The sequence below is a fragment of the Gopherus evgoodei genome, chromosome 7 (genome assembly GCF_007399415.2).
Source record: "Gopherus evgoodei ecotype Sinaloan lineage chromosome 7, rGopEvg1_v1.p, whole genome shotgun sequence".
NCBI classification, from domain to species: domain Eukaryota; kingdom Metazoa; phylum Chordata; order Testudines; family Testudinidae; genus Gopherus; species Gopherus evgoodei.
The window spans coordinates 123,600,219-123,625,560 of record NC_044328.1 but is presented as its reverse complement, the minus strand read 5'-3'; the positions used below and the strand labels follow the sequence as shown (position 1 = coordinate 123,625,560).

General features: G+C 41.0%; 1 protein-coding gene across 2 annotated transcripts; it reads left to right on the top strand.

Moving 5' to 3' along the window:
* The first annotated feature begins 7,626 nt into the window (after positions 1–7,626).
* KBTBD8 (kelch repeat and BTB domain containing 8) lies at positions 7,627–19,559 on the top strand. 2 transcript variants are annotated; one of them, XM_030570095.1, is made up of 4 exons: positions 7,627–7,734; positions 10,113–10,323; positions 12,668–13,782; positions 15,995–19,558. In XM_030570095.1, the coding sequence occupies exons 1-4, from the start codon at positions 7,719–7,721 to the stop codon at positions 16,456–16,458; spliced, it is 1,806 nt and encodes a 601-aa protein (XP_030425955.1). In that variant the 5' UTR covers positions 7,627–7,718; the 3' UTR covers positions 16,459–19,558. The 2 variants fall into 2 exon arrangements, with proteins under 2 accessions (XP_030425955.1, XP_030425956.1); XM_030570096.1 differs by lacking the exon at positions 7,627–7,734 and adding an exon at positions 8,253–8,470 and having other exon boundaries at positions 15,995–19,559.
* Positions 19,560–25,342: the final 5,783 nt, after the last annotated feature.

Sequence of the window (25,342 nt, the reverse complement as noted above, 5' to 3'; positions counted from 1 at the left end):
GCCCAAATGGGAGTCTCTCCTTCAATAGTGCCACTGGAAATAGCTCCTGAAAAACAGCTTTCACTGGGGCTACATGAACCAAAGCTTTTCTCCTTATGTGTCTTGGTGTAGAACAATTTTTTTTCAGGCAGTCTTTAAATCACAGAGTGCCCTGTGATTATGCATTGTAGGATTCTCACTTACATATAGCATTATCAGTGTGTTTATAATTATATTATTACACTCTAAGAGGGGGTAGGGTCAAATGTATACATGTATACTTTGTTCTAAAAGACTTGCTCCCAAATACACTGCTGCCACAGATTAAAATCATCTGATCCAAAACAGTCTGTCAGATTTTTGGTAGCTGTTGAGACTTGTTGGAAACAGTAGGGCCTGTCATTCTCAGATTAAGGAGGGATTTGCAGTGTGATTTTGGATTGCCTTAAAACAAAGGTTAAATGCTTTGAGGGGAGGAGAGTTTGGTGTGTGTGTTTTTCCAAAACAACAGATGGTTTCAATAAAGTTACCCCTGCAGCTAGGAGGTGGCACTTCTTGAAATTAGCAGAGCCATATCTCATCAGGGTTCTTGTTTCCACCGGCCTGTCTGAGCAAGGCCCAATCCACTGTACAGTATGGGGTGATCAGAAAAGGCACTCCAGTATCTGCCCCATTAATTGCCCCCTGCCAGTCTTTGCTCTATTCTAATGTAATGCCCACTGTGCTCAGTATGAAAAGATTAATCTACTTTCAAGGGCAACTTCCCCTAATTATCTTCTATCCCCCCTCCCCCCCAATTTAAACTACAAAGAGTAGTGTCTTTTAAAAGATTCCTCCAGCAAAATGTGTTTCTTTCTTGGAATCATTAAATATAAAACACTCTAATTAAATCAGTGTATCAATGTATTAAATTATTGTAGTGCAACTACATTAATGTGTCTGCTTGTGATAGTACAGCAATCAATGATACAGTATGCCTTATGTATAAAAGACAATTTTAAAGGGATTATTTTCCAATGTTAGATTGTTCAAAGTGAATGCCAGGGTTTTTTCCAGTTAAAATATTAGGTTTGTTTCAGAATGCAACAGTATTAATACTGCTACTTCCTAGCATTCATATACAGTAGGACTTTACTTATTCAAATCACTTTACATAGATTAACTAATTAGTCATTACAACACCTTTGGTGGTATTATTTTATTTTTATTATTAGAATTGGTCAAAATTGTTTGAACAAAATCTTTTTTGGTCAAAACATGGCCTTTTTAAGTGAAATTTTTTTATGAAAAAATTAACTTTTTCAAAATTTCCCATTTTTTAAGAGAAACCCCAAAAGAAAAAAAAAATGTTGTTTTCTCGCTTTTCATTTTTGAGTTTTCCATCCAACATTTCACCCCCTCACCTGTTTTTTTGCACTGGTAAACTGCCAAAATGAGAGGAAAGAGGGGGGAAATGAACCCCCCAAATTTTCTCAATTAAATATTTTCAAATAAGTGAAAAAATATTCGTATTCTAAACCAGTTGAGTGGAAATTATATTGAATTTTACACCATTTGTTAATGAGCTGGAATTATTATTTTCATGTTACACATAGGGAAACTGAGGCAGTGAAGTGACTTGGCTGAATGCTACACAGCAGCTGCCAGATGCCATGAGTGTTAAGTGTCCCTTACCTCCCTTTGAAGTCATTGGAACTAAGGGAAAGTTTCTCAGCGTTCTCCAGCACGGAGTCACAAATCTGTAGTAGAGCTGGGATTAGAAATCAGGCTGTCTCTGTTCCTAGATCTGATCCTTAGTGGAGGGAGGATTCTGACTGTCAAGAAGCATTTGGCCTCTAATTCACAGATGCACAGGGAAGAGGTAGTTTAGATTTGTAACTCCCTCTCTTCCTTAGGGCACATCTAGACTGCAATCACTGGGTGTGGTTGCAGTTTGAGGACGTACCCAAACCGGTTTTAATCTCACTAGCTCAGGTCACAGAACTGTGAAGCTGTGGCGTCATGAGTGTCATCATGAGCTAGCTTCATAATTATCCAGGGTTCTGGGTGGGTTTTTACAGCTGATGCTCACTGTGCCATAGTGTCACTGTTCTATGACCCTAGCTATGACACTCATCGCTCTAACTACACTAACATAAGTGCTACACCTCTCATGGAGATGGAATTATGATGTCAGTGTAGCAGGCCACTTTGGTGGAAGCAGCATTCTAGTGAAGACACTGACGTAATTAGGTTGACATAAACTGCTTTACATCAACCTAACTCTGTAATGTAGGTTGTGTAGACTAAGCCTTAGTGATTTTCCTCCTGAGATTTACACCTTCTCTCCTGTCTTCCCTTTTTCACCACAGTGTCCAATGCAGCTCTGGCTCTGATTTGAACTGGAGAGGTTCCACTATTTTATTAAGTTGGAAAAACTTCCATGAGCTAAGTGCAGCTTAAAAAAAAAGTCCCAGGGGACTGGAATCTGGAGTCTGTGTGATGCTGCCCTCAACAGCCTCTGTTTCTTGTGTTCCTGCATTGATGCAATCTGCCAGCTGTGGAAATCAGAGACACAGAGCTGGAGTCCCTGCTGAATCCCCACACAACCCAGGGAATCAGTTACTATGGCACTGTTATGCCTTTACGTCACCATCAGAATAATTAATAGGAGCAGCATCTCCAGGAGCAACATCATTCTGAATGGCTATAGCCAACTATTCAACAACACAATCATGTTCTCCGAATACCTGACTGACCAGCATAATGTCCCTCTAAGTAGAAAAAAGATAGGACTTGTTGTCAAATAATATCAGCCCCAATTTTTACTAGATACTGACAGAACCTGGCAGTTCCCTCTGGCTCTCTAGATCCCAGATTAATTAAACATAGCAATCCTTATTGTTTGTTCCCGCCCTGGCCCTTCATGCTGGTTTTGTGTCTTGAAGGGGCCAATCAAAGGATGGAAACAGCTCTCAGGACATATGTACCCCATTGCTGTGGCTCAGAGAAGAGCCATGGAGATGATAAAAGGACTGGAAAACATGAAGTGAGGGACATAAGGATCTCAATCTGTTTATTTTAACAAAGAGAAGGTTAAGGGGTGATTGATCACAGTCTGTAAGTGCCCATATGGCAAACAGAAATTTGATAATAGACTGTTCTTTGATCTAAGAGACAAGTTTAAATGGCTGGAAGTTGAAGCTAGGCAAATTCAAACTGGAAAGAAGGTGTGAATTTTTAACAGTGAGGGTAATTTACTACTGCACCGACTTCTCAAGCATCATGGTGGCTTCTCCATCACTGGGAATGTTTAAATCAAAACTGGGTGTTGCTCTAAAAGCTGTGCTTTAGTTTCAGGGAAGTCGTATGGCTTGTGTTGTATAGGAGGTCAGACTAGATGATCCCAATGGTCCTTTCTGCCTTTATAATCTGTTGGTAAGGGGGCTCGACCCCCAGGTGATGGAACAACTCCTCATGAACCCTCTTGGTGTAGGAAGGGAGAGGAAGAAGCATTGTCAGAGCACGTGGACTCTAGCTATTCTCAGCAGTCCATACATGCTAGACTATTGTTGTAGCCTAACCATAAGTGAGAGCTGCTCTGAGGTTGCCTGAGAATATAGGAAGCACAAAGGTGACTTTAAGCCCCTTTTCCAACACCCTTCTGCTCCAATCCTTCTTAAAGTGCAAGAACAGAGACCCAGGGCCAACCAACTGTTGCCACACAGAGGCTTTGATTCTAGGTTGCTCTAATCCTGCAGAGGGGGCTAGTGGAAAAGATGGCTTCAAACCACAGTGCCCTGCCAATATTCTCCTCCACTTTGTTTCTCTGGTAATTGGGACAAGGAAGGACTCTTCAAGCATTTCCCTTTACAGTTTCACTTTGTGTGGTTGAGACACAGTCTTGAAATCTATCAATCAGATGTTCTAACAATGAACGTTTCCTATACATTCAAATAGTAGATGAACTGGGTACAGGACCATCGAGAACGTACCGAGCACTTAGAATTGGGTTTTTCACATCAGCAAAGATTTTCCTCCTCTTAATCATCTGTAGGGCATAATGTGGAGAGATTCCAGTACAATTCTCTTTAACTTCTAACTCATCCTTGGTGCTTGCAGTAGCAAGATTGTCATTTTTTAATTCTACTGTTTCACATCACTACGGCAATTCTGAGAGCTAGTTAATCAAACATCCTTTCTGGCAAGCATATTTCTGTCTGAAATAAATTCAGTATTTCCTCCAGGAAGATTGATATCCCAGATCTGAGTTAATAAGTTACTAAAGAACTTTCCATCACTTTCTGATGGAATTTGCTCTGGCAGAACAGTCAGTCTTGAATTTTGAATACTTGTGTGGTTTTCAAGTTCTGCTCAGTAGTCTAACTATTTCATTAAAAATGGCATCTTATCTGGTGATCAGCTCAACCCAAAGCCCTGGATCTGAATAATTTGAAGAAAGAGAGGTTGTTTCAGAATCAGACCATGATCTGAATTTTGCAGCCAGCCCCTATTTCTATGGTGGATGTACCAAATACTGTACTTAATTTGTGGATGCAGCCAGGTACTGAAAAATGTAAGTGATCAAACTATGTGTGCAAACAATGTTCTTTCCTCCCTATGATCAGCATATTCACAAATATATGAAAAAATGTTTTTCCTCGTCATTTAAAACTTCTCCTCTCCCTTCTTACTCCTTCCTCCACTTGGCATCCTAACCCACTTGGCTTCCTCACAAGAATGAGAGAGAAGTAAATGATCTTAGTCTACTTTTCTTTTGCAGGCAAGACTCCTGGTGAAGTTAGTGGGAGTTCTGAGTGCACAAGGAGGATCAGGCTCTAAGTTTAAATATGATACTTTTATTTTTTAAAAATAAAGTTGTAATCACTTGTAAAATAAAGGGCTTAGAATTAAAGTCACTTCTGAGCCATAACCATATCATACCTATTTTTGGATTGTGGGACTACTGAATGGTAAATAACACTTTTCCCATAAAATATTTCCATCTGGTATGTTTTCTTGCTGAGCTATATGATACTACTGCTATTTAACAAATATTTAAAGGTATGGGTGTAGCAAATTTTTTATCCACCAAAAACATCATAGAGGTGAGCTGTTGCAAGAAGAAATGTTTCCTCTGTAAAGTATCAGATTAAATGATATATCTGTATTAAAAACACTCTCCATTGCATTCCTTCGTTTTGTACACTAATGCAGACAAGCCAGAGTCTCCACACCAAACAAAATGACACACTGAGGACATAATGCAGGTGATATCTGCAGTCAGAGAAGGACAAATATATGAGGATGTCATTTGCTAAAAGGTAAGAGTTGTAGCTATTCTCCCTTCACCTTCATTTTATATAGCTCTGGTCAATTTCACAGCCTTTACTAGTACTGAATGGGGAAATTGGAAAACTGCAGAATCGATTTGCAGGAATGAAGTTCTATTTTCTTTTACACCTCTTTCATCAGAGTCACTATCATTCCTGTGTTGCGTGGTATGATTATTGACAGCAGCCTGGGCACTGCTGATAATTGCTAACAGAGGGTAAAGCCATTCCCGGCAAGAGAAAGTAGAACCCTGTAAGCAGCAGTCATGACATAGAACAGTAGGGTGACCAGACAGCAAGTGTGAAAAATCGGGATGGGGGTGGGGGGTAATAGAAGCCTATATAAGAAAAAGACCCCAAAATCAGGACTGTCTCTATAAAATTGGGACATCTGGTCACTCTATAGAACAATACTATTTTTACCTTCAATGTATGCTTCTGCAGGACATCAGTAATACACTTGTTTAACTATTTCTGAGATTTAAAGGTAAATACTTTATTTTCTAAGGTCTTACTTTAAATTAATGGTGCCTTTCTTTGCTTGTCTTGTGTATACCAAAAAAATAAATAAATACATAAAAATATTAAATTTACAAAGCATTACACTTCTCCGCTTACCATAGAACTGCAGACCTTGTTAAATTAAGGAAAGAGAAAAACCTATCAGCATCCTAAATGTTTTTAGAATTTAGAATCCATTTACCCTGCTGTTCACAAAAGGAAAACAGTTCTGTACCTTCCTTCTGATAACCATTCAAGTCACCAAAGTGAAACTTGGTTCATTGTTGTTTTCTCCAACTGGGCTATCATTTGGTTATTGCAAACAACTCCAAACAAAATCGCGAGCCTCCAACCACTAATCTCTATTCTCAAAAGGAGACTGTGTGTTGTACTGTTCTAGGTCATTGACAACAAAACAGTTTTTAAAAATTAGTTCAGTTGCTTCTTTACTAGTAACTACCATAGCACCTAAGAACTCCAGTCATGGACCAAGATCCCATTGTGCTAGGGACTATACAAACATAGAAAAGATGGTCCCTGCCCCAAAGCACTTACAATCTAATTAAACCTTCTTAGCTGTTTTTTACTGAAAAATCAACATAATGAAGTCCTTACCGATTGTATTATCCAATTAGTATTATACCACTGACCATATCCCCTATAAATAGTGTTGGGAATATTGCCATTGTTTCTATTTCTGTTTCATGCTCCTAGTGGTCTTCTCCAGTAAATGTAGCAATTTTTGCAGAGCTAAACAACTTGGGACCTTGGATGGATTAGTTTTAATAAGAAAATTTGTTTCCAAGTCTGGAACTGCAACCACATGCAGGAGGACTGTGCCTTTGTGAAGCCTCACTGAAGTCAGCCAGTCTCTGGGTGGGCACAGATATCTGGACCAGAGCCCAATCCTGCTTTGTTGTTTGGCCACAATCTTGCAAACACTTGGGCATATGCTTAACTTTACTACTGTGAGTAGTCTTGTCAAAAAGCACAAAAAATCATGAGCTGGCAAGTGAAGGTTTTCCCTCTTAGTGAGTCTGTATATGTAGAGTCTGTCCTAAGTCATTTACTCTCCCCCTGCCTCTGTTTTCTGCACAGAGGAAAGGAGCTGGGGGGCCATGGAGTGAATCTGAGGAGGAGGAGGTGTGCCAGGGTATGTGGTGCAGTCAGGGCTTGTCTATAGGGAAATCGCTCAGAATGGCAGCTAAGCTGGGCCCAGGAGCTGGCGCGGGAGAAGCGTGCTGGGTGGAGCTGGTGTGGGACAAATGCCCCATTCCAGTAGCTGGTGCAGGGCACGCGCGCTGGGCCAGGAAGCTGGTGCGGCACAGCTGCCATGTCTTCGGTTCCCATTCCAGCGAGTCACAGTCACTTCCCCGCGCCAAGTTGCCAACCCTCCAGGAGTGACCGGGAGTCTCCAGGAATGCAAGATCAGTCTTGAATGGAAGATGAGGAAATCTCCAGGAATACATCCCACCCCAATTGGCAACCCTCCTAGCCCTCATCCATGTGCCTGGGCCGGGCGAGGGGGATCTCGTGGTCCTGCCAGCTACCCCAAGGATCCGGGACCATCTCCCCCCGCGATCAGGAACGCTGGACAGGATACAGGGGCGCGGCTCGGGTCCAGGTCCCGCGCCTCAGCCACCTGACGCGAACTACAATTCCCAGCGGTCCCCCCGCGGCGGGGGTCAGGAACTACGAATCCCAGCATGCACCGCGCGCTAAAGGCCCAACCCCGTCCCAGCGCGTGAGAATTGGGAAGACTACATTTCCCGGCATGCACTGCGATCCCCGGCCAATCAGCGCGTTGTAACTTGGCTGGTGGGGGGAGGCTGGTTGGCTGGCGAGGCAGTATCCGCACTCCGGAGAGGAGCAGGGCAAGCGGCCCTGGCCGTGACATTTCCTTCGCTCGCAGCCCGGACCCCGAGAATGGCAGCGCTGGGAGGTCGGTGCGGCCGGGCCGGCGGAGGGGTGTCTGGGCGAGGGGGCAGAGCTGGGTGTGAGGGGGGCCGAGCTGGGAGTATCTGAGGGGAGGGTGTCGGGGGGCAGAGCTGGGGGTGTCTGAGGGGGGCAGAGTTGGAGGGTCTGACGGGGGTAGAGCTGGAGGTACCTGGGGAGAGGGTGTCGGGGGGGTAGAGGGGAGGGTGTCTGAGGGGGGCCAGAACTGGGGGTGTCTGAGGGGGGCCGAGCTGGGAGTATCTGAGGGGAGGGTGTCTGGGGGGGCCAGAACTGGGGGTGCCTGGGGGCGGGTGTCTGAAGGCAGAGTAAAGGGGAAGAGAATTGTGGGTGGGGTGCTTGGGGAGTAGTATGTGGGGGAGAGTGTCTGGTTGGGCATGCAGATTTGGGGGTCTAACTAAGGGGAGAATGAGGCAGAAGCAGTAATGTGGGGGGTCAGAGTGTGGGGGCTGCTACCCGAGGGGAATATATGTTGGGGCGGACAGAGTGAGGATGGGAGCAGAGGTGAGCAGTCATGGAACTGATTGAAAAGGGAGATGAGGGAGAGAGCTGGTGGGAGGAGTTTCCAGGTCAGTGGTGTCAAATCCTGCAAATAAAGAAGCTGAGATGCAGGAGTGGGAAGCTATATGTTGCCAATTCTATTTGTATCGGGAGCTCCTTTGGTTTTGCACGTTGGTTAGGCGACTGGCAGGTGGGAGAGTTGTTTTGGACTTGTCCAGTGTTGGGTATGTGGGATTTTTCATTCCCGTCTCACACCTACAGAAGGAAGTGTATGTTTCCTGCAGCTCTCCGAGTTTGTGCTGTGTCTCAAGGCATGAGGAAGGATTGGAGTTGAACTAAGGCCTGGTCTACGCTGGGGGGAAGGGTGGATCGATCTAAGTTAGGCAACTTCAGCTACGTGAATAATGTAGCTGAAGTTGATGTACTTCGATCTACTCTGCGGTGAGTCGACTGCTGCCGCTCCCCTGTCGACTCTGCCTGTGCCTCTCGCGCAGGAATTGATGGGACTACCAGAATCGATGGGAGCGTGCTCAATGGGCAATTTTTTATGTCTAGACTAGACATGATAAATCAGCGTCCACTGGATTAATCGCTGCCTGCTGATCCGGCGGTAGCATAGACATACCCTTAGAAAAGTGTTGCTATTTTTTATTGAGTAGCATCACTGATTGTTCTCAATACTAAACAAGGACAGGTGACTCACCTGTACTGAGGAACATGCACTCTAGTTTAGAATATCAGAATTGTCATGTCTTAGTGCTGTGGTGAGACTCTTTTACTGATACTCATTTTAAGGGAAGTACTTAAAGTTCTTTCTGGAAAAAGGAGTGTTTTTTGAGAATTGCTTTGAGAGTGATTCAATGAGATATTGAAAATCTTAGGCCCCAAGCCTGCCTGCAGATTCTTGTGCACATCAGAGCCCTATTGATTTTATTGGGACTTGTGGGAGCAAGGTTGTGTCTGACTTTTGAATAGGGAAACATTGCAGCACACTAGCACAAGACAGGATTTAAATCTCCTATCCATCTTGTCTTTTTAAAATGTGTTTAGCCCTGAATGCCATTATGACCATTTTCTGTGCAGTCAGCAGCATTATCCGACTTGCAGTTTTCAACACTTTATTTTTCCTGTTGAGCTTTCCTTTGTTGTTGTTGAACAGAAGACTTGTTTCCCTTACGAAACAGGTGGTTGTGCTGGAAACATTGCTCAATTTTCATTTTGGGCTTTACCTTATTAGGAATCATCAGATATTTTCAGAAATGTACAGTTTTTCATTTCTTTTCACAGTAGATGTCGAGTCCTTTCACATTTGATTAATAATTTTAAGTACTAACCAAATAATTTTTGTAAAATACATATTTATATACAATGTTATTTAATATTTATGGCTGTGCGTACTTGCTATTGAAAATGTAAACTGTACTTTAGTTCTGTAATATTGCCAGTTATTTGGAAATGTCAGTAGCCAATATTTATTTCCCATTTCATTGTTAAGCACGTACATAAGTGTTTGGAGAATTGGGACCTGAGTCACTGACTTGTTTCATTCTTTTGTAAAATTGGGATAATAAAATACTTCATATAGATCAACAAGGATTGGGATAACTGGGTGAAAGGTTATATATTATATAAGTGCAAAATATTTATCATGTGACTGTTTCATCTTAAAGTTGATAGGTGTAATGTACAGATTTATCCACATAGGAGATTGTGGAATTTAGAGAAATGAGGAAACTCTAATAGTTATTCTTAATGCTGATATATGGTGTATTTGTGTTAATATGGATATATTTTTGATAGTGTGCTCTGTTGCTTTTTCTTTATTGCAATACCAGTAAGACTATTTTGTTTTTGTTTTTTAAATAGAACTAAGTAAGTTTTCACAAACGCTGAATGGAATTCCTTCTTCAAACACAGTCAGCAGTGGAATGGATCCGTTTCATGCTTGCAGTATTCTCCAACAACTTAAAACAATGTATGATGAAGGACAGCTGACAGATATTGTAGTGAAAGTTGACCATGGGAAGACATTTTCCTGTCATAGGAATGTTCTTGCTGCAATCAGTCCTTATTTCAGGTATAGTATGTAGGTCCCTGCACTAGTATTTACCAAGTGCAAAATCACTTCTATAACTTATTAAATAATAATTTGATTATTGATAGCAGTTATAAAACATATACCCATCTGCAGCTGTATTCTATGTAACTTCTGCTAATGATGACATTTCAGATTTAATAAACATCTCTCTTTTTTTAATGATCTCTTCCAATTTGCTTTTAAAATGAATGAAAAGGCAGCACGTGTATTTTTAAGGGAACTTACTTTGGAAATGATTTCATCTTCATGTTGTCTTTTTTTTTAAAAAAACCACTTCTCTGTGGGAGATCCATTCCATGTTTTTTTATCATCATATCATTCAAAAATTTGTTATCTTTCCTTCTTAACATCATTCAGACATTTTAGCATACTGACATGCAATGCATTACAACTTATGATCCTGGGTTGAGTGTGCAGACTGGAAATTCGAGAGAACCTATTTATATATGTAAATTGAGCTAACTTGATATGGAATTAATGAGACACAAACATGAAACTCCAGACTGTCATTTCTGAGTCACTTGTAAGAGTACTACAAGTGCACTTTATATTTAGGTAACTGACTGTGACAGCAATATATGAATGATGATCAGATATGTGCTCTTAGTAGGATTGTCAAGCAATTTAAAAAATTGATTGCAATGAATCATGCTGTTAAACAATAATAGAATACCATTTCTATCAATATTTTTGGATGTTTTCCACATTTTCAAATATTTCAATTTCCACACAAAATACAAAGTGTACAGTGCTCACTTTATAATTATTTTTTATTATAAATATTTGAACTGTAAAACTAAAAAATATTTTTCAATTAACTTAATACAAGTATTGTAGTGCAATCTTTTTATCATGAAAGTTGAACTTACAAATGTAGAGTTATGTACAAAAAATAACTGCATTAAAAAATAAAACCATCTAAAACTTTAGAGCCTATAAGTCCACTCAGTCCTGTTTCTTGTTCAGCCAATCACTCAGGCAAAAAGTTTGTTTATATTTGTGGGAGATAATGCTGCCCACTTCTTTTTTACAATGTCACCTGAAACTAAGAACAGGCATTCACATGGCACTGTTGTAGCCAGTGTCACAAGATATTTACATGCCAGATGCGCTAAAGATTCATATGTCCCTTCATGCTTCAACCACCATTCCAGAGGACATGAGTCCATGCTGATGGATTCTGCTCGATAACGATCCCAAACTGTGCAGACCAACACATATTCATGTGCTGAGGCAGATACCACTACAGAAGGTTGATTTTCTTTTTTGGTGGTTCGGATTCTGTAGTTTCTGCATCAGAGTGTTGCTCTTTTAAGACGTCTGAAAGCTTGCTCCACACCCCGTCACACTCAGATTTTGGAAGACACTTCAGTTTCTTAAACTGTGGGCCAAGTGCTATAGCTGTCTTTAGAACTCTCGTGTTGGTACCTTCTTTGCATTTTGTCAAATCTGCAGTGAAAGTGTTCTAAAAACAAACGTGCTGGGTCATCATCATCTGGGACTGCTATAACATGAAAAGTATGGGAGAATGCAGGTAGAACACAGAGCAGGAAACATACAATTCTCCAAGGCGTTCAGTCACAAATGTAATTAATGTATTTTTTTAACGAGCATCATCAGCATGGAAGCACGTCCTCTGGAATGGTTGGCTGAAGCATGAAAAGGCATACGAATGTTTAGCATATTTGGCACATGGCTGGCTACAAAAGTGCCATGTGAACATCTGTTCTCACTTTCAGGTGACATTGTAAATAAGAAGTGGGCAGCATTATCTCCCGAAAATATAAACAAACTTGTTTCTCTTAGTGATTGGCTGAACAAGAAGTAGGATCGAGTGGACTTATAGGCTCTAAAGTTTTACATTGTTTTGTTTTTGAGTGCAGTTATGTAACAAAAAAATCTACATTTTGTAAGTTGTGCTTTCACAATAATGAGATTGCTCTACAGTACTTGTATGAGGTGAATTGAAAAATACTATTTATCATTTTACAGTGTAAATATTTGTAATAAAAATAATATAAAGTGAGCACAATGCGCTTTGTATTCTTTGTTGTAATTGAAATCAATATATTTGAAAATGTAGAAAAACATCCCAAATATTTCATAAATTTCAATTAGTAATCCATTTTTTAACAGTGCAATTAAAACTGCAACTAATTGCGATAAATTTTTTTTTAGTTAATCACATGAGTTAACTGCAATTAATCGACAGCCCTAGCTGTTAGAATGGCATGCACGTTATGATAAACTATATTACAGTTATCTTTAGACCTGTAGATAGAAGGTAATTGAAAATAAACTACTAAATATTTTTCTTTTGTAGATCTATGTTCACTAGCGGCCTTACAGAAAGTACCCAGAAAGAAGTTCGTATAGTTGGTGTTGAAGCAGAGTCAATGCATTTAGTATTGAACTATGCATATACCTCCAGAGTAATGCTGACAGAGGCCAATGTCCAAGCTTTGTTCACTGCAGCTAGTATCTTCCAGATCCCTTCTGTACAGGACCAGTGTGCTAAATATATGATCAGTCATTTGGACCCACAAAACTCTATTGGGGTGTTTATCTTTGCTGATCACTATGGTCATCAGGAGCTCAAAGACAGATCACAAGACTACATTCGTAAAAAGTTTCTGAGTGTCACCAAAGAACAAGAGTTTCTCCAGTTGAGAAAAGACCAACTCATAAGTATACTGGACAGTGATGACTTAAACGTAGACAAAGAAGAGCATGTTTACGACAGCGTTATAAGATGGTTTGAACATGAACAAAATAAAAGAGAAGTGCACCTTCCAGAAATATTTGCCAAATGCATCCGAATGCCTCTGTTGGAAGAAACATTTTTAGAGAGAATCTCTCCCATGTTTGCAAAGGCTATAGCCAAAAGCTGTGTACAGAAGGGACAACCTAGTGCCAATGGGTATACCCAACGGCTTGGAATGACTGCTTCTGAAATGATCATATGCTTTGATGCTGCCCACAAACACTCAGGAAAGAAGCAAACAGTGCCTTGTTTAGATTCAGTCACAGGGAGAGTATTTAAACTATGCAAACCACCAAATGATTTGAGGGAAGTTGGAATTCTTGTATCACCTGATAATGATATTTACATTGCAGGAGGCTACAGGCCAAGCAGCAGTGAGGTCTCCATAGACCACAGAGCAGAGAGTGACTTTTGGATGTATGATCACTCTGGCAATAGATGGCTACCTAAGGCTCCTTTGCTACGAGCCAGAATAGGCTGCAAACTGGTTCACTGCTGTGGTAAACTGTATGCAATAGGTGGTCGTGTTTATGAAGGAGATGGCCGAAATTCACTAAAATCTGTGGAGTGTTACGACAGCAGAGAGAACTGTTGGACAGCTGTCTGTCCAATGCCTGTAGCAATGGAATTTCATAGTGCTGTGGAATATAAAGAGAACATCTATGTTTTACAGGGTAAGGTGCTTTAACTGTGTAAGCAATTTTGTTTTATCGGTAGGGAAGGGAGTTGTCTCGTTCCAGTGCTTCTACTGCTTTGAACTTCCTAAATTGGTCACTTCCTGCAGATTTTAAGAGTGCCAGAGGAGTAGGGAACTGAGAAAATAGGGGTGTGGGAGAACAGAAGGCAGATTGGAGGGGCAGTGGAGAATGGAAACATGACATTGCTGCTCAAAGTGGGGGCAGCAGTTCCACCTCTTGTATCTTTAAGAGGCTCATTGTGAGGGGGAACTTACCCTCCTTTTTGCCTCCACACCCCATGTAATCTGTAGGCTTACTGGGGGCTTTTACAACCTCTCCCCACTTCCTGAGAGGCTTAGTAAGCTCAGTACAGCTGGTCAGAAAACTTTCATCCATGGCGGAAAAAAAATCCGGTTCTTGACCACCTCTGACAATGGGCCTCCTATTTTAGCACAAGGTTATACAAGGCGAAGGAGAATTGGAGTAGATTAAACAGACTTCATGAAATTGTGATTGTTTACAAACACTAGGGATGTGTTGTCTAAAATGGAGTCTACAAGTAAGCCCCAAGGAGCAAGAGATTTTACAGTGAAGGGGAAATGCTGAAGAACTTGACTGAGTTTACCAGTAGGATACACAGCGGTCTGTTCTGAGATCCTGAATTCATTATAGTGATGTCAACTACTGTGCCATAATTAAAGGCCTCAGTTATTTTGTTATTAAACCATTACAATGGAATTATATTATTCTGCTATAAGAATGTATGCAGACCTAATTGTAACATACTTCATAGAAATGTAGGACTGGCAGGGACCTTCATAGGTCATCTAGTCCAGTCCCCTGCATTGAGGCAGGACTAAGTATTATGTTGACCATCCCTGGTAAGCGTTCGTCTAACCTGTTCTTAAAAACCTCCAATGAGGGAGTTTCTACAATCTTCCTAGGTAATTTGTTCCAGTGCTTAGCTACCCTTACAGTTAGGAAGTGTTTTTCTAATGTCTAACCTAAATCTCCTTTGCTGCAATTTAAGCCCATTACTTCTTGTCCTCTCCTCAGTGATTAAGAACACTTTCTCACTTTCCTCTTTTGTAACAATCTTTTATGTACTTGAAGACTGTTATGTCCCTGCTCTGACTTCTCTTCTCCAGACTAAACAAACCCAGTTTTTTCAATCTTTCCTTGGTCATATTTTCTAGACTTTTTAATCATTTTTGTTGCTCTCCTCTGGACTTTCTCCAATTTGTCCACAGCTTTGCTGAAGTTTGGTGCCCAGAACTGGACACAGCCAAGAACTGGCTTTGTAGAATTTGAGATGATTATTTGAGTGGGAGGCCCAGGATCTGCAGAGAAATCCCACACCATCTCTAAGCCCCCATAGAGGCTAAGGGGCTCAATATGTCAGTCCTGGGCCTTATGTTGGCTACTTTTCCTGACAGGCTCCCCTCTCTGTTCTTGCCAATCTTTGTGAAGGGCAAACCACAAAACCTGCTGACAGCTCAGCATTACTTCCAGGGGGAGAAGAAACCAATGTAGGTTTGCAGGAAGGCAATATTGCAAATCAGTGCCATGATTCCCTCCCAGCTGCACACCACAGCTGCACTGGGTGGGACTGATAGGATTCCATGGGATCTGTAGAGAATTCTGCAGAGTGGTTTCTTTCTCTGTTTTATTGCTCTTGGACTGAGCAGAGAGAGCCAAATTTTGTTAGCGAAAAGCACGCAGCAGTATGTCAGTCTGGAGTTTCAGCTAGAATTCTGAGTTTACCATCTTTTTATTTGGGTTTAAATCAAATGACCCGTAGGGTGTGTCTTATTGAAAGGGAGTGCTAGGGGTAGATTTGCTGCAATGCATAGAATGTTCTTCTGTTAATGTTTTATTTCAGCCTGTTGCTTAAAAATCTACACTCATTTGATTAAAGGCTTGTAACAGCAAGTATGTCACCTTTAACTATTTTTCTGAAATAACTGATTGATAGAAAATGTACAGAATTTTTTTTAGTGAAATATGAGAGTAACTTCCTAGTGGAAACTTCCAAATAAGAGTGTTGTTGCTCACATCTTACAGGATTCACGAGAATGCACCTATGCAACTTTTGCTGTTGGATGGTTCTTTGGGTTAACTTGATGCTTACACAAATAAAGAAGCTAATCCATTGTGCTACCCCAGCCCCCTGTTACACTTGTGGTATTTTTTGTTTTTGTCTCTGTAGGAGAATTTTTCCTCTGCTATGAGCCACAGAAAGATTACTGGGTTTTTTTAACCCCAATGACTGTGCCTAGAATCCAAGGCTTGGCAGCTGTATACAATGACTCCATCTACTACATCGCTGGAACCTGTGGAAATCATCAGCGTATGTTTACCGTAGAGGCCTATGACATCGAGCTAAATAAGTGGACTAGAAAAAAGGACTTCCCATGCGATCAGTCCATTAATCCATATATTAAACTGGTACTCTTCAAAAACAAACTCCATTTGTTTGTCAGAGCCACTCAAGTCACTGTTGAAGAACATGTTTTCAGAACCAGCAGGAAGAATTCACTCTATCAGTATGATGAGGTTACTGACCAATGGCAAAAAGTGTATGAGACTCCAGATAGGCTTTGGGATTTAGGCCGGCATTTTGAATGTGCTGTTGCTAAGTTGTATCCGCAGTGTCTTCAGAAAGTTATTTAATTTTATTTGGTAACAAGCCTTAGTGATTTCAGTGGTATCTGATGTTAGAGAAAACATGTCTTAAAAGAAAACAAAAAAATTGTCAGTATTTACTGTAAGCTGAAAGAGACAAATTTTTTGTACATGGGGATGGGTGCTCTTTAAAGGTTGCAGGCTGGGGAGGGAATTACTGGTTCATTTTAAAATTGCTGATATTTTCCAGGGGAGCAAGAAGTAGGTTACAAGTGCAATTATCAGCATTTTTTTCTTGTAAACACTTGATCATGTCATTCTTGAGGGGTGTTTTTGTGATAAAAGTAAACAAAGAATAGAAGAGCCAGGATAACTATGCACTACAATGAAAGAAAATTAGCATTAATAGCTAAGGACATCCAAGCTATTGAAGTGACTTTTTTTTTTTTTTTTTTTTTTTTTTTTAATACGGGTAAAATCCTGAGGCAATATCACTTGGTCTTTAGTTTAGATCAACTGAAAGTACATAGAGGAATGCTAGCTCCTGATTTTTTTTTTTTATTTGTACTGTTTTGAAGTCTACTAAAATGTTCATAATGTTGTTTGTGCGCTACCTTAGTTTGGGAGAAATATTGAAGCTGGAAGCAGAACATGAAGTATATTTGTCTGAAACACAGGAGGTCTACTATCATTTTCTATCTGTGTGCTTTGTTAAAATCAAGCAACAGTATAAATAGCTATTTTCTGCCAATTAAATGTAGTGCTTGAAAAGCAGTTTTGACACTGCTATAAAACATTATCCATCCCATAAAGGGCTTAAACCCAAAAGTTGATGGTGCTAGTACATTTTAATACTTGTATGTCTGAAATGAATGCCAACCCTACACCACTATTTAAAACAGCCTGCTATTATTAATGGAGTCTCTTCTTAGGACCCTATCCTGCCATTGTGGAGTTGTTGTTTTTTTAACATATTTTTACTGCAGTGCAAGTTCCTGCACAGAATGATGACAGGATATGGCCTTAGTGGCTATTAATTTTGTGGAGAGCTCATGCTGCTTCTCATAAAGTGTTTGCGTGTGCTCAAGTAATACTGAAAAATGTGGCTTAACTTGATTATTCTCCTTTTTCCAAACCCCCACTTGACCTTTCACTATTCTGTTCTGACCTATAATGTGAAAAATTTTGCACTACTGAGCTGTCTTCATGATCTGATTTATTAAAACAAAGTTGTCCACAGAAATCCTTGGTTTAAAGAATTTTAAATTCTTTAAACCAAGGTGTAGAATAAGGATTCAATATATTATAACACTTTTTCTCTGTGGATTGAACATCTTATTTTTCTAATGACAAAGTAGGCTTAAAGTTTAGCTTCTTCTTCCGTTGTTAAAACTGGATGTAAAAGGGAAAAGTTTAATCCTAGAGCTCATATCAGCTCTACTGTGCCAGGTGTGTAATTTGTTGCAAATCTTGTTCTCTCCAGAGTGAGGCATGTTGTATCTTCCTATATATTTAACTGATTAACTTCTCAAATTGAGGAAAAGGAAAGCTGATTTATTTTAAATTGATAATGGTAAGCATTGTAGCAAAGGATGGCCATTATCTGGATTAACAGCTGTTTCCATAAACCAGATGTTTCACTCAGTAATAGTTTAACACCCTGGCGTAGCTGTTGAGAGATTTTGGATAACATTGACTCAGTGTATGGCCCTGTTGTCACAAAGTAGGGTTTCTTTTTTAAAGAAACAAACTCACTTGGTTTTGTTTTTTAAATCTTGCACAAAATATCAAAAAACAAACTGTGAAAACTAAAAGGAAAAAAAAAAAAGCCTCTTTGTATTTACATACCTCATTGTTCAGAGATTGACCAGACTGCTTCTTTTAGATGTGGGTGCTGGAACATCCCTGAAACTGTTTAAGATCGAGAGCATATGCATAGTTGCTAAGATTGCATTTTTAAACAATGTTAAGGTATGTGGTTTCTCTTTTTGTTTAGTTCCTTCAAGATACTATTGTTATCCACAGCCAACAATAAGAATTTTTCTTATAAGGCTATTTCCATTGCTTTTTTTTACATTTTCCATAGTCCTTGGCTAGCTCTGTTTGTGCTATTGTAGGACTCTAGCTGCAAGCTTTCTGAAGCACCCTCCCTTACAGTATTGCATTAGTGTGTAAAACTTTTTTCTTCCAAAAAGTGTTATGTAACTTTTTGTTGTTTTTTTTAAAAGCTTGGTTGACTATTTACCAGATTTCTTGCTGCTTTTTGACAATCTTCTATATTTATTTAGTAGAACAAATTTCAATATATTACTTGAAAATATTAAATAGAATTTTGAGTTAACAATTGACTGTTCATGTGATGTATAGAAGTACAATATGCTGTGGTTAATTCTGCAGTAGGTTTGTTAATTTTGTTTATCTGCACTAAAGTACGAAGATCTCCATTTTCTTTAACTATTCAAAATAAGATTGTGATCCAAGACTGTAATGTGCTTAAAAGCTAAATCCTGGAACTTGCATAGGAGTAGAAAATACTGAATCTTATGCATGAATAATTTGTTTAAACAGAAATAGAGCTGAGACATTTTGCCACTTCTTAAATGCTTTTAAATTCTTTAGAAGTCAGATAATTGATAAAGTCTTGTTGTAGCATCAGACTTTAAAAATAAACTTGCACAGTTTGAGAACAATTGATTAAAACTGCACCAAAGGTACTCGTGGCTCGCTGCATCCTCTCTCTGCCCATTTATCGTCTCTTCTGCTCTTGTTTAGACTGCCCTTATTAAATTGACACTTACTCTTATGCTGATACTTTACATTTTAACATTCCCCCTCCCAATCTTATCAAAATACAAAATAATTTGTATTCCCCATTTTCTTCTAAATTTTGATGCTGACTAAATCGCTAAAACTGATCTTGGTGCAGGCATGTGTAGTGAGTATGATCTGCAAGAAATCGAAGAGCTCCCTGTTGGTGTTCAGTGTTCAGTGCTCAGGTATGTTAGTAAGAAGTACTGTAGTTCTGTGAGGGCAAATGTGTGGATTTTTAAACATTTTGCCATAATTGCACAATTTTTGCATTTTTACTTAGTCATGTTACGTTTCTTATAATAAAATAAACCTATTGTTGAAATACAATGGACTTCAACAGTTTTTAATGATAAATGTCTTTAAAATGAAGTTGGTAGAGGCCGAGCAAGTAGAAATTCATCCATGTGCTCTCTTCCCAGCTCTGCAGTTGTATATCCCAAATACCTGCACTTTGAGGTATCCTGTGGTGAGGGAAGCTGCTGGGGCCTCCGATATATCTCTGCTCCATACACGTAGGAATGTAGAGCAGCCAGTTACCACATTTGCCAGTGCAGGCAGGACCAGCTTGAAGGTCTCCCCTCATTTTCCCCCAACCCACCCCCCCCTTCCTTGGGCTGTTAAGACTTGAGGCAGTTTCGCAAGGCTGTTTATAATTTTGTTCAAATTGTCCTTTTTGCTTTTTTTGCATAACACTCCCTATCTTAGGGTCACTGAGTAAAAACCTTGTATTGATCTTTCAAGCATCCCTACGAAGTAGGGAAGTATTTCATAGGTGGTGAAAGAGAGGCCCAGTGTGGTTAAGCAACATGGTTGAGGTCACATAGGAAGCCTAGACAGAACTGTGAATATAACTGACAGGGCTGGCTCCAGCCACCAGCATTCCAAGCAGGTGCTTGGGGAGTCAATCTGCAAGGGGTGGCAGCCCATGTGTTTTTGCCCCTAAGCAGTGTCCTGAATTGCTGCCACAGATGGCAGGGGCAGTCCATGTGCTGTTAGGGCGGCAGGTGCGTTTCCGCGGCGATGGCAATTCGGTGGCAGCTTCTATGTTCAGCTGTCCGTGGCGGCACAGCTTCTGTCTTCTGGCTGAAGACAGAAGCTGCCGCCGAATTGCCGTTGCCGCAGAAACACGCGTGCTGCCCTAACAGCGCACGGACTGCCCCCACCGTCCGCGGCAGCAATTCGGCGCTCTGCTTGGGGCGGTGAAAATAATAGAGCTGGCCTTGATAACTGATACCTCCTGCTCTTCGACTTTAACCACAAGTCTACCTTCTAAGTAACTAGTTAACTTGCAAAAACAGAAGGGGTTATAGCATCCTTATCAGCACAGCGCATTCTCCAAGATTTGTCTCCTTGTAACGAATTTCACAGCACTTAAAGCCGCATCTGGAGAATCTCTGCTTGTATGTTACACGGTTTGTTTGTGAGCCTTGCATTCTCACTCAAGGAAAGACGGCTGACCTAGTGCTGATGGGCTGGCTCCATTGCTTCCTGGGAAGGCAGTGTGAAGCTGTCAGTCCTGGGTGAGCGTGACCATGTGCTGACTGGAGCCCACTCTGAGCTTCAGTTTAGAATGTTCTGCCTCCCTCAGCAATACTCTGCAGCTCCCACTTGAAACCTGTTCTAGCTTTGGCACCCTTGCAACATGTTCTACGTTTCTGGGCATTTTTGAGTGACTCTTGGCGAGGTTTTGCCACTTGCCTTAATGGTTGGCGCGTCCTTCCTCTGACAGTCGAGGTACCTTCCTCCCTTTCACCCTCCCTGCTCACAGGTACTCGGTGATGTTTGTGCCTTTTCTGTTCACAAACTTGCCAATGGTTGTAAGAGACTCGTGCTTGAGAGGGAGCTGTAGGAAGGGAAAGCCTCTCTTTGTCTTGTGTGGCTCAGGCTATACTGCAGGCAATTCTGGCCATGCCTGAAAGGCTTCTGCCAAAACCTAGGAATGTTTCCTATTGAAGTCCAAGCTAAAAGGCTGATCAAACCAGCATGGAGGAGGTCAGTGAAGTGTCAGTCTCTGTCCTCCTGTGTGTTTTGTATAGGACTGAATACATTAAGAGTAAACATTAAATTACTCTCCTCTCCAATAGTTATTTCTCTACTTCAGTCTCCACTTCCAATGTAGGTATATCTGCCAGTGCCCTATAGTCATCAGCTTTATCTGATGTGTTTTGTTCTCCACAGCCAAGCAAGTACAGAGTTCATGGCTATTTCCAAAGGATAGCAAAGGAACTATGAACAAAATTGGCTATAGAGTCATTCAGAGGAGAGGTTTCTATAAATGCCTGTAAATTTTCAGCCAGTGAAAAGGTCACTAACTGGGTATCTAAAAGGCACTTTTGGTTAAGAATAGTAAAGGAGATACCCAGGTGAAACTGGCAAGATGCTCCTGCAATGGACCAACCCCTTCCCTAAAAGAAATGCAAATTATTTTGATTTTCTTGCCCCCCTCCCTAAAAAAGACAAAACTCCCTAAAGGAAAACTGATTTTTCACCATGAGTCCCAGATGTTCCTTTAGTCCTTATGGAAAAAGAGAATATCAGAGAAAGGACCTTCCTCATCCACCCCCAAATAAAATGTCCAACCCTGGAAAAGTGAGCAGAACATGGGTTGAATGCCCAATCTCAGAAAAGGGATTCTTTAGTGGCTCGCCCATTCTCCAGCTCCATCTCTCTGAGAGAGCTGTCGAGCAATGAGGGCAGGTTATTCTGTTTCCTGCAGCACTGAAGAATATATTTCTTGCCACACATTTCAGTGGGAGCAGAGTTAGGTTAGTGCTACTATCCTCAGGCTTTTTAAAATTCAGTTAGAAAACCTGCCACGCAACATGTAGGACTTAACACATTTCTTGTTACAAATAAATAAAAATTACCTGGTAGACAAAGTTTCATTGGAACCATCTGCTATGGATGGACTTATGAAAGTTCAGCTAACTTTACATAGTCAGGATGCATTTTGAAAATGTTTCACATGGTTCAAACATTAAGGGCTAGATTGTGTTCCTTATGTTAAACCTTGAGCAGAGGATGGTGTGGCTCTCTCAGAGGAGAAGTACAGGGAAGATTGATTGTGGCTCAGGCCTGCTTTTTGAGTTGGTGCAGCAGGGGAGGTTGGGCTGTGGTGTCTTTCTCCACCCCAACCCAAAGCAGAAGTGAGCAGCCCCCACACTACTGGGACTGCTAGTGTGTCCTGCCCTGGAGGAAATGCTCCAGAAGATAGGAGGCTTCTTGTACATCCTTCCACAGCTAAGAGCAGTACGTAGTTTGGTCCTAATCTCATAATCCAAGTAGAGCAAATGGAAAAAGCTAGAACTTCTTCCTCATTCTGATGAATGGACTCTGAACTGATAAAAGGACAAGGGCTCATTTAGTGCCCTAAGTGTTAGAGCAGCCCAGCAAAGACAACATAATACTTAGAATCCCCCCACCAGAATAGTACCAAATAAATCCAGAAAGGAATATTTTCCGAATGCCAGTATCCCAGGCCGTATTCTGGTTTATAGTGACAATTTGCGATCTCTGCTCTACAGCTCCTTTACTTTTGCCTAATGCTGTCAGTGCATATTCTGAACATACTGGATCGATCTAATTAACAAAGAAAATCCCAAGACTGAATTTTCCAGAAACTTCATGCATATTGGTAGGATTAACTTGCTAGATGTTACCAAACAATTGACAGTCTAACCTATGTGGACACAGCAGAACATTTACTTTCTCAAAGAAATCTGTTCATATATTGAATTGGGGTGGATAATTTCTGCAATAAAGCTTTTAATAAACATTTTGAATTTTTTCAACTATTTCAGATGGTCTTTATTCTTGCTGTGTTAGTGATGGATTTCTGCAAATATGCTAATGCACAAGCTTACTGGCAGGAATGTGTCATGAACAGAAAATTGTGCATTAATCTTGAGAGAATGTTACAGTAAAATACATTTTATGTTGTATGTACTCCAAAATCCTGATTTTCAGAGTTACTTTCCTCCACATAGGTGGAGTGGGAAGTACATCATAGCAAAGCTAACCAATACAGTTCCAAATTCAAATATTCAAAGTGGAAATATTTCCGGTGTTGGAATTTCAATGAAATCATGAAATTTGAAATAATGAAAAGGGGAAATACTTCAACGTAACTTTTGCAAATTTGCACCCTCTATATTTGTCAACTGACTAACTGATCTAACTTTTGATTTGTGAATTAAAAAAAACTTTTTTTTCTGAACACTGTTCTCAATGAACTGCACGCCGACAAGCCAGACTACAAGAACTGCTTATGGAAAATCTGGATAATTTAAAAGAAATGCATATAACAAACATAGACGTATATTCAGCAAAGAATCCTGTGGCACCTCGTAGACTAACAGATGTTTTGGAGCATGAGCTTTCGTGGGTGAATACCCACTTCTTCAGATGCATGTGGTGGAAATTTCCAGGGGCAGGTATATATATGCTAGCAAGCAAGCTAGAGATAATGAGGTCAGTTCAATCAGGGAGGATGAGGCCCTGTTCTAGCAGTTGAGGTGTGAAAACCAAGAGAGGAGAAACTGGTTCTGTAGTTGGCAAGCCATTCACAGTCTTTGTTCAATCCTGAGCTGATGATGTCAAATTTGCAGATGAACTGAAGCTCAGCAGTTTCTCTTTGAAGTCTGGTCCTGAAGTTTTTTTGCTGCAGGATGGCCACCTTGAGGTCTGCAATAGTGTGGCCAGGGAGGTTGAAGTGCTCGCCTACAGGTTTTTGTATATTGCCATTCCTAATGTCTGATTTGTGTCCATTTATCCTTTTCCGTAGAGACTGTCCAGTTTGGCCGATGTACATAGCAGAGGGGCATTGCTGGCATATGATGGCGTATATTACATCGGTGGATGTGCAGGTAAATGAACCAGTGATGGTGTGGCTGATCTGGTTAGGTCCTGTGATGGTGTCGCTGGTGTAGATATGTGGGCAGAGTTGGCATCGAGGTTTGTTGCATGGATTGGTTCCTGAGCTAGAGTTATTATGGTGCGGTGTGCAGTTACTGGTGAGAATATGTTTTAGGTTGGCAGGTTGTCTGTGGGCAAGGAATGGCCTGCCACCCAAGGCCTGTGAAAGTGTGGGATCATTGTCCAGGATGGGTTGTAGATCCTTGATGTTGCATTGGAGGGGTTTTAGCTGGAGGCTGTATGTGATGGCCAGTGGAGTCCTGTTGGTTTCTTTCTTGGGTTTGTCTTGCAGTAGGAGGCTTCTGGGTACACGTCTGGCTCTGTTGATCTGTTTCCTTATTTCCTCGTGCGGGTATTGTAGTTTTGAGAATGCTTGGTGGAGATTTTGTAGGTGTTGGTCTCTGTCTGAGGGGTTAGAGCAGATGCGGTTGTACCTCAGTGCTTGGCTGTAGACAATGGATCATGTGATGTGTCCGGGATGGAAGCTGGAGGCATGAAGGTAGGCATAGCGGTCGGTAGGTTTTCGATATAGGGTGGTGTTAATGTGACCATCACTTATTTGCACCGTGGTGTCAAGAAAGTGGACCTCCCATGTAGATTGTTCCAGGCTGAGGCTGATGGTGGGGTGGAAGCTGTTGAAATCGTGGTGGAATTTTTCCAGAGTCTCCTTTCCATGGGTCCAGATGATGAAGATGTCATCAATGTAGTGTAGGTAGAGAAGGGGCGTGAGTGGACGAGAGCTGAGGAAGCGTTGTTCCAGGTCGGCCATAAAGATATTGGCATATTGTGGGGCCATGCGGGTGCCCATAGCAGTGCCACTGATCTGGAGATATATATTGTCATCAAATTTGAAATAGTTGTGTGTAAGTATAAAGGCACAGAGCTCAGCAGCCAGTTGTGCTGTGGCATCATCAGGGATAGTGTTCCTGACAGCTTGTATTCCATCTGTGTGTGGGATGTTTGTGTAGAGAGCCGCTACATCCATGGTGGCTAGGATGGTGTTTTCTGGGAGGTGACCAATGCATTGTAGTTTCCTCAGGAAATCAGTGGTGTTACGGAGATAGCTGGGAGTGCTGGTGGCATAGAGTCTGAGTAGAGAGTCCATATATCAAGACAGTCCTTCAGTGAGAGTGCCAATGCCCGAGATGATGGGGCATCCAGGATTTCTGGGTTTGTGGATCTTGATCCCACACTTTCACAGGCCTTG

What these genes read in the sequence shown, in the direction of transcription:
- KBTBD8 (XM_030570096.1), top strand. Translation starts at nt 8,260, where the DNA reads ATGGAACTGATTGAAAAGGGAGATGAGGGAGAGAGCTGGTGGGAGGAG. An exon ending in GCAATCAGTCCTTATTTCAG is followed by an intron (nt 10,324 to 12,667) that starts GTATAGTATGTA and finishes TTTCTTTTGTAG; the next exon opens with ATCTATGTTCACTAGCGGCC. An exon ending in GAACATCTATGTTTTACAGG is followed by an intron (nt 13,783 to 15,994) that starts GTAAGGTGCTTT and finishes TTGTCTCTGTAG; the next exon opens with GAGAATTTTTCCTCTGCTAT.